This window comes from Quercus lobata, chromosome 9 (genome assembly GCF_001633185.2).
Source record: "Quercus lobata isolate SW786 chromosome 9, ValleyOak3.0 Primary Assembly, whole genome shotgun sequence".
Classification (NCBI taxonomy): domain Eukaryota; kingdom Viridiplantae; phylum Streptophyta; class Magnoliopsida; order Fagales; family Fagaceae; genus Quercus; species Quercus lobata.
In genome coordinates, this window is record NC_044912.1 from 13,697,218 (window position 1) to 13,709,699 (window position 12,482).

Sequence of the window (12,482 nt, forward strand, 5' to 3'; positions counted from 1 at the left end):
TTTGTAACATTTCACACCTTATTTTTCAGGGTTCAAAAGCTTGACGTTTCTCACCATCTTTTCCATCCAGCAAGAAATGTCCCATTTACATCCAGGTATACCATACCAGGCCCGCCCATATGTTCACCTTTGATCCATGCCCTATCCACATTGGCTTTAGTACATTTCTTGGTTGAGTAGGTTGCATTTGGAGCATAACTTTTCCGTTGAACCGTTGGAATATAAAATATTGAATTATTCAAAAAAAAAAAAAATTATGGAATATATATATAAGACTTGTGGTTGGGGGGTTTCTAAGGTAAATAAACTTTTTTTTTTTAATAATTTAATAGTTGGGGAATGAGAGATTTAAATCCAAGATGACTTCGTTAGAAACATCAAAAGATGTCAACTAGTTAAGTTACAAGACTCTTGACGTAAATAAACTAGAACGGCATAAACTATAAATACATTTATACAACACCAATTGGTTTAATATAAAAGAAAAACACCAATCAACATCTGACCCTCAAAAAGAAAGATCATTTATTGGCTTGATCATAGAATTGTCACGCTCCAATAAAATATATATGGTGAGTACCATACAGTTAAACACAGCTACTACACCTTTCAATATTCATGTCTTAATTTGGCATGAAATCAGAACTTAAGTATACATTTTGCTAGAATTCTTTCAGAATTTAGATACAAGGACATGACAAATGTACTTGAAATAGGTTATTTAACTATATATTCTTAGTAAAGAAGAATAGCAATCTGTGATGAATACTGGTACATCATTTAATCAAGTTCATGCTGAAATCCCAGAGTTTCTTTGCCAACTCGCTGTCCCTACCTTGTGTACTTGCCTTGGATAGGTTACTGTCCGAAAAGTACTCGCCACTCACCCCCTTGACTTGAGGATGAAGTGCCACGTAGCATGTTGTCGCAGCTCCCTATGATCATATTTGAGATCATAAACATCAAAATCAGAAGCAAGAATATATGTACATATTGATAGTGAATGCTTATTCAAAGTTACCAAAACTATGCAGAAGTAGAATATCTGTGAAGTGACTTCAAAATTTTATTCATTCTGGTGGAAACTAAGACCATGAGCAATTAACATTATCAGACAAGGCATGTTTCACTATAATGGTAATGACATCTTGCACAATAAGGTTACTATATTTTTATGAGGCATAACTTCGAAAGAAAAGTAAGTTCATTGTGAATAAATATATTTTGCTTTCAAGGAATAAACAATTTTGTACAACAAACAGAAGATTGTTGAGTTTAAAAAATCTTGTATTCCAGGTTTTCATAATACGTAAAGGATAAGTTGGGAAAGCCATTAACTTTTCAAAGAGGACCATATTTTGGGACATCTTAAAATGAAATGGAAGAATAAAAATAAGGGACAGAGAGAGTATGTCCACCCCACCCCCCCACCCCCCCCCCCCCCCCAATTAACCCCTTTCCTTCACTGGCATCCGCCATAGACAAAATTAAGAAACTGCAAAAGGTTCAAGATTTAAAAAAAAAAAAAAAAAATCAATTACTTATTCAACAGAAAATTGATTAAAAATTTAAAGCCAACGTGAACGCCTTATTGTGGTTTCTGCATGATGTGCACAAGATTCATATGTCTTAATTGATTAAGCTAACAGATCCAATTAAAATACTGCTTACCTGCTGAACATTTTTAAGCACAAATCTACCAAGCGTATTAACAATACCTGCATCAAAATAAAGATAGCCATAAATCCATGATATTTCCATCAAATTCATCAGCCAAAGTAGTCATGTATGATATATCAAATCTACACATGCTAATGTAGGACACCTCCATGTCAAGACCTTCTACATTTATGAAAAGGAGTCAAGAATTGGTGTCCCAAACAACAAAAACATCTTTAGCAAAGTGGTTTCAAGGACAACAGAAAAGGCAATACATGAAAACATGTAGGAACTGCTGCATAATTTCCAAATTTATGTCAAGATGTGTTTTACATGTATGGCCATGTTTTGTCAAAGAAGCAAATATCTGTAGGATTGAAATAAAATACAGAATTTGTTCCATGTTATCCAGTTTCACCACATATTACTATACTACATGCCTGCATTGACATTTTTCAATGCAAGTGACCTATCTTCAGCCCAATAATACCAAAAAACACATAAAAATTAGGACGACATTCATTAAAGTAGGTACCATTCATAATGTTGCTCTGACGAAAAAGATTAGTGGCAATTGCTCCTGGGTGAAGTGAATTTGCAGTTATTTCCACCCCATCATCCTGCCGAAGAAACAACCAACAATATTATGGATTCTGTTTTAACATGACTACCTTCATACGGACAGGGTGATAAGTATGTATAGGTGTATTTATATGTCTGAAAAATATATGTAAATCTGATATTCTCAATGCTCTGTCAAGGACCATTTTCCCTTTTCCGTGGGAAGGGTGTATAAATTATGACAGGTAATTGGACAATGATGAATGATATGGAGAATATGAATAACATTGGTGTGATCTATACTTGTTAATAGTGAGTTGCAGGTTCATGTCTAAAGTGCAGGAGTAGGTAAAAGGTTCAACAAATAAAAAACTTCAGAAAAATCTCACTTCAGAAAGCTCATTTCTAATTGGCAACATTTCACAAAATATATTCCAGTTGTTCAAAAAGCATAAGCTGCTAGTGCACGGTGAATATATTAATTTTGATACACAATATGCTAGACTCTTGACAGTCAATTTGAAGTTTCCCTTGCAGTTCACCATTTTAATTCTCTTCAAAGACTTGTGGATACCTCAATTAACAAAGAATGAAACATGATACTCTTAAGTTAGTAACTAAATAAAGGCTTCAAAAAATGATTAAATGCTCAGAAGTCAGAAGACAATCATTGGATAAAAGAAGCATTTTCAAATTAATTATGGGCCACATAGCCTGTTAGTCATCAAAGGCTTGCATTGTTCATAATACTTATGGGGGAAAAAAAAAGGCTTGCATTCTACATAGAGCAAGGATTTACACTGCAGACAAAATATAAGGTACAAAGGGGTCCACATAAACCCTCACCTTGTCTTCCTAACAATTCACTATGGTCTTTCCCTTCAAAGGCTTACGGCTATCTAAACTAATAAAGAATGGAACCATGGTACCATTAAGTCACTAACTAATAAAGGACTTGTAAAAAAAATTATATGCTCACCATTCATAATACAATAATGGATAACTGAAGCACTTTATCCAATGCATAAATTGATAGAGTTGTAGCTATATTGTTAAAAAACCTGCTACCTTCTCAGTGTTCATTCTACACTTAGAAGCAGGGAACAGATAAATCCATTGGGAAATCCAATAATATGTTTGATCATTATACCAAGAGTCAGTTGCCTTAGCAAGAATAGAGAATAGCAGAGATAAGAAGCTATAGCTGAAATATGTATCAGATGACAAAGAAATTTCAAAATGAATTTTATAATTCAGGATACTAATAAAACATGAGATCCTTAGAAGAAAAACATGTGAGATAATGTTTCTTAGAGTGAGCTAATGATCATACATAATAGCAATCAATAATGTTGAGCTTATACAGTTGCCTAAAACTCAGTAAATTTTTAAGAGAGTGCCCTGCATGAACTCTTTTAATGTTAATACATAATCTATTTCACTGATATTTGCAGAGAAGTTTATATACCTTGATAGTTCTCGCAAGCTCATTTGCATGCAAAACATTGGAAAGCTTTGATTGGCCATATGCAGCAAAACTGCTATACCTGTACTTAAGCAAGTCCAAACACACAAATTCATGGAAAATTCTATTGTCAACATATACCTTCATAATGAAACACAAAATTTAAATATACCAATCAACTAGAATGTGCAGAAGTACACAGATGGGTGTCAAATCCAATGTGACTACAACACATTATTTAAATCCTCATTTTGACACTGTTAGATATGTAAGGTAACATACTTATCAGACCCTGAACTCCAACAATTATGTCTTCGATTCACATCATATAAGGATGATCCAACAATTAATAAGACTGCTATGATTAGGTAATTAGTTAACAAATGCATCCACGGAAATTGGACTTACTATCATGGATGGAAAAGCTTGATAAGTCATGAACTGTGTCAAATCTTAAAGGGGAAAAAAGCTTCTCTTCATTTTTGGGTAGTGTTATAATTGACTTGATGATACATGATCTATTTTGTCAAGCAGGATAGAATACCAAAGCAGGGCTACTGTCTGATACCGTGGTAAAAATCTCAGTCTGTCAAGAGCATGTGTGCAAATTCAAATATCGAAAACAGCCACTTAATAAATTTTTTTTTACCATATCAGCCCTCCTAAGTCCTCACTTTGAAGGGACTAACAATAAGAAATGGTCTTTAGGCTATAATATCAATGTGATAGATGTGCAGCATATAAAAGCAATCAATTTAAAATAAATTATGTATCTAGAAAATGAAAAAATAACAACAACAATAACAAAGCCATATTCTCCAAACTTGGGGGTCAGCTGCGTACCTAGAAAATGAAAATGAAAATGATGAGGAAAATCTCTGGAAACTTAATAAGTGGCTCTTGTAGTGAGCTACAACCACAAAATTTGGGAGTTTCAGGTCTTTGGAGGATGTAAGAAATGAAGAGCACCAGCTTTTAGACCAGAGACACTTGTAATTTTTTCCGAAGGAACTAATTGAGCACACTAAAGTGCTGACTTGCTGATGGTCATGGAATACTATCATAAAGTAGAATTAAACGACAGTTCAGATTATGGCTAAATAGTATTACCCAGATTTATCATTTAATTTATCAAAACGGATTCCTTCACGGTATGAGAACCTATGAGCCTCTGAGGACACATTGACAATTCTTCCTTCTTTGCGACTTTTACGAGATGTTTTTTTCATATTCTCCAACAAAAGATTGGTCAAAAGAAAATGACCTGCAAGTACCATAAAAGATAAAATAAGGATTTAGCCTGCTCCCATATTATTCAATTGATGCATCTAAATAGACTATATATGTGTTATGTATGAACTGTCACCCGATTCTATGTGCAAAAAAAATATGGCCGGGGAGGTTATCTTGCTTTCTTGATTGTTTTTTATTCTAATTAAATTTCCAAACTTAAAGAACTACCAAATTGTATCTCAAAACTTCAAAATTGGAAACAACTTAGACTGACAAATGAATTTTTCACCAGAGGGAGGGGGGGGGGGGGGGGGGGGTGATGGTTGGATTCAGTCAGAGGTGATTTTAAATGCTGCTTAAGAACATTAAATTAACAGAAAATATTCTGTGATAAATGCAACATACCTAAGTGATTCGTTGCAAACTGTAGTTCTATGTTGTCTTTGGAGAGCATGAATGGTGTTGCCATAACTCCCGCATTGTTACTTAAAACAAAGAAGACAAAATTAATACTTCTTGTATAATACCTTGAACTAAGGATGCTTAAGAGACTGACACAACTATTTTCAAGGATGTAGACTTGGGGTTGGGGGGAGAAGAGGGGTTTTTTGTGTTTTGGGTTTGGGGGGAGAGGGGAGAGGGGAGGGGGGTGATCAGTGCAATAGTAAGACACATCTAAGCTAGTACAAGCAAAATGTGGAATAGCAGCTACCATTACAGCTTCAGTTTTGATCTTACATTAGGATGTTCAGAGGAAGACCAGATGAATTGAAATCTGATGCAAATTTCTTCACAGACGCCTTTGAACTAAGATCTAACTCCATGGCATCGACTTTAGCTGTAGGGATTTCCTTAACTATTGCTTCTTTGGCATCTTTACCAGCAACCATATTCCTGACCCCCATAATTACATGGACACCACGCAATGCAAGAACCCTTGTAGTTTCAGTGCCAATACCACTGGATGCTCCTGTAATTGGTGTCCACAAGCAGCAAGCACAAGTTAAGTGCATGTAGCAGATGCTTTTGAAAATATATAATTATATATCCAAAATGATGTGTTAAAATGCTGGCACTTTTTTGTGTAACTGTTAACTAAAATCTACAGCAAGCATTCACAGAAAATTCTCATTAAGTCAAAGACCACATAAATAGATTTCAATTCCACTAATTTAAATAGTTCAGAACTTAGGACTCTTATATATTTATCTAGACAAGTAATCAACTGATCAAACAAGTAACTATGGCTCCTATTGCTATCTTAGAAAAGCAGAATGAAATCGTGCAGGGAACCCCGGTTGACTTTGTTCATTCATTATAACAATATAATTACTTTATTAGCAACAAGTCTGCCTTAATTCAAAGTTATGCAAGGCGGAAAAATCCATTATAGGTATGCTGTTTCACAAACAGTAAATTGGGTTTGCCAAGGTTCATAATCAAGAACACCTCTTTTGGTTTGGGGGTTTCTCTTTAGGTTTTTCCTTTTGAGTCCTCCCTTTGTCCTACCTTACTTGTTTTTGCCATGAGGCATGTCTCTTTGCCATTGGAACTGTAATTTTTCTCATTTTTTGGAACCTCATACAGTCTCAATTAATGGGTCTTAATTTCAGCTGCTTTGGTACATTTTTAGTTTGTCTCATTTTAAGGTGGGGTACACTTTTAAGTTTTTATTCTTAGCTAGTATTTATCAAAAAATAATCATCCTCATATACCACCATGGAAACATGTCTTTTCCTAATAAACTTTTCCAAAAATAAACAACAATCATACTTATTCTTAAGTAAAAATATAATCCAATGTTTAATTATTGACTACAAAGACAAGGTATATTCAGTATCAGAAAAAAGAAAACATAGATGCATTTGTCATCTTTCCCAAACGGTTTGGGAAAAAAAGGGTGAGGAAACAAGTAATGCAATTCATGATGCTCAAAATCATCCAAATAATCTAATTAACAGTGCAGATTTACTCAAGTTCACATTGGTATGAGAGAGAGAGAGAGAGAGAGAGATGATGATGATATATACTGATGATTAGGCAAATATTAACACGGTAGCTTGACAAAACCTTGCTAAGGATTATTCAAAACTTCCACCAACCAACATGACATAGTAATCTAAGATTATTTTAAAAGAAAAAATAGAAGGAATTCCCATGTGCAATCTGATTTCAATGGGTCATTACTTTCTTTTCAACTCAAGACACACCAAACTCCAAACTCATCACTTGCGGCACTTCATGGCATACAGTCAATGTTCAGTCATGGCTTTTAGCCAAATTTCATTGTTGAAACCTTCTAAAAATTGACCAAACCAAGTGCTATATTTAAAGAGATACTCTCCCCCTCCTCTTATCCTTGGTACCAAACTCCCTCATCAACACGTGCCAAACCCCCCGACCCCTATCCCAGTGCCTCATCAAAAACACTAAATTTTGTTGTTGAAACCTTTGAAAAATTGACCACACCTAACAGAAATGGACCCTTACCTGAAACCAATTAAGGAAGAGAGAAGAATTAACTTCAAAAACATAAAAGCAACTGAATTTGTTGAAAAAATGATAACTACCATGCACTTATAACATCCTCAAATGAAACTTTGTTATACTCTAGTTATCACAATAAATAATCCAAGACACATAGTATACAACAAAATTTATTCACTCTCTATCCATTCATGCATAACAAGGAAAAACAAATTCTCAAAATTATTTCAACTAACAATTATCAAATAAAAAACAAAACCCATATTTTTTATTACATCAAAATTTAAAGAAAAAAAAACAAAACAGAACATGGACCTGTAACAATAGCAGTGAGACCAGTCCCATCAACCCCTTGAGTAACATCTTCAGCTGTGGAAGAAGATGAAAACCCAGATGGCCCTTTTCTGTTAAAAGGCCACATTCTCTCTCAATTTGTGTGTGTGTGTGTGTATGTTTGTCTCTCTCTATAATTTTGAGAGTCTCACACAAACAACCAGGGTTGCTTGGCTATAAAAAAGACGGATCAGAAACGGTAGCTTTGAAAGTGACAGTTGTAGTTGTAGTTGGTAACGTACAGTTACACGCAGGAAAGGAAATTTGCTAATGTTACTGTATTTGGTCTGGTGGACTTCATGCTGCCAACCCACGCTCTTTGTTTCTCTCTTGATTGGGGACCATGCAACGTTTCTAATCTACTGCTGACACTGGATCATTTCCCTGTATCACACTGATTTCTAATTTAATATATTTTTTTATTCCTAGAATTTTAACTTATGTTGTGTGATTTTGCTTTTATATACCAATGGATAGACTATAACAATTAAGCTATAAAACGGAACCTTTCTAATTTGGCATTTGGATGCTTTTTTGTTTGACAAGATAGATGCCTATATTAGAAAATACGAATATTTTTTGTGGACAATATAAATATAGATTTATATTTATACACTATATATATTTTTAAAGCTAGTTTCACTTTATTGAAATAAATAAATGACAAAATTTGATTACAAACTTAGTTATAGTTTAAGGCTATAACTTCTTAAAAAAAAAAAAATTAGTGTTGCTACATATTTTGGAACTCTAAGGATCCGTTTGAATACAACTGAAAACTGAAAATATTGTAGTAAAATAATTTTTAAATGTGTGAATAGTACCGTGAGACCCATTTTTAATGAAAAAATTGTTAAAAAGTGATATTTGTGGGTCCCGTGAACAGTGCACGGGTGCACTGTTCATGGGAAAAAGTCAACATTCATGGCTAAAAAAAAAAAAAAACGCGACGCGGAAACGCAGGAAATGCAAAATCCAAACCACACCTAATTGTTGGATTGAATTTTATTTAGACTCTTAACATACATCAAATTTTGTGTCAATCAGATTTTATTTACTATATATGATCGATAAATTTATTTTTTATCCATAATTCTAGACTACAAAAACTTGTAATTTAAACAATTAATTTATGACATAATTATTGATCTTTAATCTTTTATAAATTTTGTAAATATTAAGAGTATAAGAAGAAAATATAATCCAAATAGTAAATTTGTTAAAATTCAAATCTAATAAAAAAATATTGAATGAGATTTTAGTTTAAAGCGACAATATAAGTGATAAATAAATAAACAGGAGTTATTATGTGATGTGGTGGAAACCATTAGGCTATGGTCCTATCATCATATTTGATGCAGTCTTTTTTTGACCCTATCATAAATACTCCTTAAGCTTTAATTGAATGTTTTGTAATTTGTACTTTTTTTTTTTTTTTTTTTTTTGAGAAAGATTGTAATTTGTACTTGGATACACGTTAATGGGACCAATATAAATTTATTGTAGATTCTTATATCTTGTCAATTGTCATTGCGTGAAATTCTCAACCGTTTGCTCTCAGCCTCACATTCTCATACGTGGATAAATTTCTGTCCATTTCTTTCTCTTTTCTCTCCAATTTTTCACTATTGCTCTGATGTGAAATCCTAACATAAGCTCTAAACACCGCAATTTCTCAATCCATGTCAGCATCACCGGTCGTGCATTGATGAATTGCTTTTTGTTGTTAACTTCTTATTTGTTTACATGTTTAATCACATAAATCCATCAAAATTGTTAAAAGTACTATTAATTAATTTTGTTAATTGACCCGATAAATGACTTTGATTGGTGTTACATTTACATCAACAACATTACTCAAATCCACCCTAAATCATACCTAAAAAATCTATTTACTTGCATTTTATATCCCCAAATGATGAAACTTGTAATGATCATTTCAATTGTAAAAAAATTTAAGTTGTAAATAACACCCCATTATTAAAATTTTATTAATTGCCCCAAAAATGACCTTGATTGGTGTTACATCGACAATATCACTCAAATTCACCCTAAATCATACTTAAAAAAATCCATTTACTTGCACTTTATACCTCCAAATGATGAAAACTTGCAGTGATCATTTCAATTGTAAAAAAATTAAAAATTAAAAATAAAGTTGTAAATAGCACTCCATTATTAAAATTTTATTAATTGCCCCGATAATGACCGTGATTGATGTTACATCAACAACATCACTCATATCTACCCTAAATCATATATAAAAATATACATTTACTTGCATTTTATATCCCCAAATGATGAAAACTTGCAATGATCATTCCAATTATAGAATATATATATATATATATATATATTAAGTTGTAAATAGCACCCCATCGTCCATTTGATTGTTAAATTTATAAATTTAATAGTCACGTGAGTTACACATGAGCCTCATCCAAATTATATAATAAGAATGACATTTTCATCTTCAAATTTACTTAAATGCCCCTCCCCTCTTTTATTGCCTTCCTTTATCCAATTGAAAACTACAACCTAAAATCCCTAAAAATAATTATCCTAAAAAAATAATAATAACTAAACATGAGTTAGGTGTAACAAATCTAATGTGGTAGGTTATTACTTACTGTTACTAGTGGATAAGAAAATAATTTTAGTGTTGGAATTAAATGAAAAACTTGTAACAACCTGCCAACTACGATTTGTTGTAAAAATATTGTAGACGTAGCATTCTTGCCTTATCTTTTTTTAATCCTATCATAGTCTAACATAATAATAAAATAAAATAAAAATGCCTTGAAATATATGGAGTTATTCTTAAATGTGACTTGAATTACTCACAAATATAATAAATTAATGTAATGTGTGACACTATTACTAGTAAAGTGTCGTACCAATGTACCATATAACTTAATATTTATTTGGTTATTGTGGGGGCCAGTTAATCAGGAGGTACTGTTAAAGCTATGTTAGCTGGGCCTATGGCCCGATCCGAGGACATTAGACCATCCGAATAAGTCCAGATGAGATTATAAGGAAAACGGAGTAAAGAAAAGAGTAGAGATAATATGAGATAAGTCCAACGAGTGTCCGAGGATAAAAGCCATCTCGGCAAAAAGTGTCCGAGGTCAGTAAGAGTGCCATATCATCATGGACTTTCTTCGAAGTTATATCACTACTAAGAGTTAGACGTTGGACAAGGGATACGGAAGGAGAAGGGTAACAAATATCTTTAAAAAGTTGCTACCTCCGCATTGAATGACTCCCAACCAACTCTTTGGCCGCATTAATGTGGAAGTGATGTTTGAACAGTGATCAAGCAGCCTTACAGCTACTAGTTGATGGTTCTAGGAGGTGCTGGATGGGACAGGAAGGAGTCCCCCAAATTTAACCTACACGTGCACGGTAGGGATGATACCAAGATTGTAGTATATAACATGGGAAGATGTAGTAAAAGTGAGGGATCAAGAAAAACTAAGCAATTTTAGAACAAGATTGGAACTCTAGTATATTTTATTGATCAATAAGACAATATAATATAAATTCCTTAAGTTACTCCGAGGACAGATTTTCTCATCCTATTTGTGTCTTACAGTCTTAAATTATCAAATTTAATCATTTTTCTTCTGGAATAGATCTAGTTCTTTCATCCACGCTCTACAAATTTATTGTTTGGGCCGCTTGGGCTAGAACCTAGTCCTATATTGGGTTCAATCCAATTTCAGCCCTTATAATTGGTGTCATCTGTGGGAAGAGTTTGATCTAGTCTAAAGGAGATTCAATTGCAACGTTCATGATAGAGGAGGCAGGACCACACCAAGTAGATGTTAATCTACATCAAGCAGAATCAAGGGGTTCTCAGCATAGCAATCCGCGTAGGAGCCTTGAACGAAAAGGAGGCCGTGAGGGAAGTATGCACACAACTCATACCAGTAAAAGTCAATCTCGAGGGAAGAGTCATGTTTCCCATGCAAAGAATGACAGAGACATGCAACGTGAAATCGACGAGTTGAAGAGGGAGTTGCGTCATGCTCGACAAGGACGTTCACCGCCCAGCTCCAAACCGTCCTTGGAAGAGACAGATGGTGCTAGCTATAGACGGAGGTCCAGAACTCCACCCAGCGAGACCTTTTCCTATGAAGAGGAGCACCACCATAGACGTAGGTACAAAAGCCCGCCTTGCAAAGGCTTGGGGAACGATGCCATGAACAAGGCGCTGAGTCAAGTTTCTAAATCACCCTTCACACGGAACATAGAAGATGCGAGCCTTCCTCGGCGATTTCATCAACCCACATTCACCATTTATAATGGTCGGACAGATCCGGTAGAATACGTTAGCCATTTCAGTCAAAGGATGGCTGTTCACTCCAAAGATGAGGCCTTGATGTGTAAGGTCTTTCCATCTAGCTTGGGCCTGGTGGCGATGAGGTGGTTCAACAATTTGAGGGCGAACTCTATCGACTCCTTCAAGAAACTCACCCGGGCTTTTGGTGCTCGCTTTATTACTTGCAGCAAGGTTCCTTGGCCTTTGGGATCCTTATTGTCTATGTCCATGCGAGAGGGTGAGACTCTGAAGGCTTATTCGGATAGGTATTGGGAGATGTTTAATGAAATAGAATGAGAGTACGATGATGTGGCCATTAGCACTTTCAAGGTTGGTTTTCCAGCCGAGTATGATTTGAGGAAATCTCTAACTGGTAAACCTATTACTAGTGTACATCAATTGATGGATCAGATTGAC

At 34.3% G+C, this 12,482-nt stretch overlaps 1 protein-coding gene across 2 annotated transcripts; it reads right to left on the reverse strand.

Moving 5' to 3' along the window:
* Positions 1–502: 502 nt before the first annotated feature.
* On the reverse strand, positions 503–8,023 carry LOC115959989 (short-chain dehydrogenase TIC 32, chloroplastic-like). Of its 2 annotated transcripts, none has more exons than XM_031078679.1 (8): positions 7,721–8,023; positions 5,657–5,888; positions 5,324–5,403; positions 4,796–4,949; positions 3,689–3,767; positions 2,195–2,279; positions 1,672–1,718; positions 503–935 (listed from the first exon to the last, which is right to left on the reverse strand). In XM_031078679.1, the coding sequence occupies exons 1-8, from the start codon at positions 7,824–7,826 to the stop codon at positions 777–779; spliced, it is 942 nt and encodes a 313-aa protein (XP_030934539.1). In that variant the 5' UTR covers positions 7,827–8,023; the 3' UTR covers positions 503–776. The 2 variants fall into 2 exon arrangements, with proteins under 2 accessions (XP_030934539.1, XP_030934537.1); XM_031078677.1 differs by having other exon boundaries at positions 2,195–2,282; positions 7,721–7,926.
* Positions 8,024–12,482: the final 4,459 nt, after the last annotated feature.

Bases quoted from the DNA above. Each gene is read 5' to 3' on its own strand.
- LOC115959989 (XM_031078677.1), bottom strand. From the start codon at position 7,826: ATGTGGCCTTTTAACAGAAAAGGGCCATCTGGGTTTTCATCTTCTTCC. The intron at 4,950-5,323 runs GTATGTTGCATT...TGGTACTTGCAG, and splicing joins GTTTGCAACGAATCACTTAG to GTCATTTTCTTTTGACCAAT. The intron at 3,768-4,795 runs GTAATACTATTT...GCTTAAGTACAG, and splicing joins AAATTAAATGATAAATCTGG to GTATAGCAGTTTTGCTGCAT.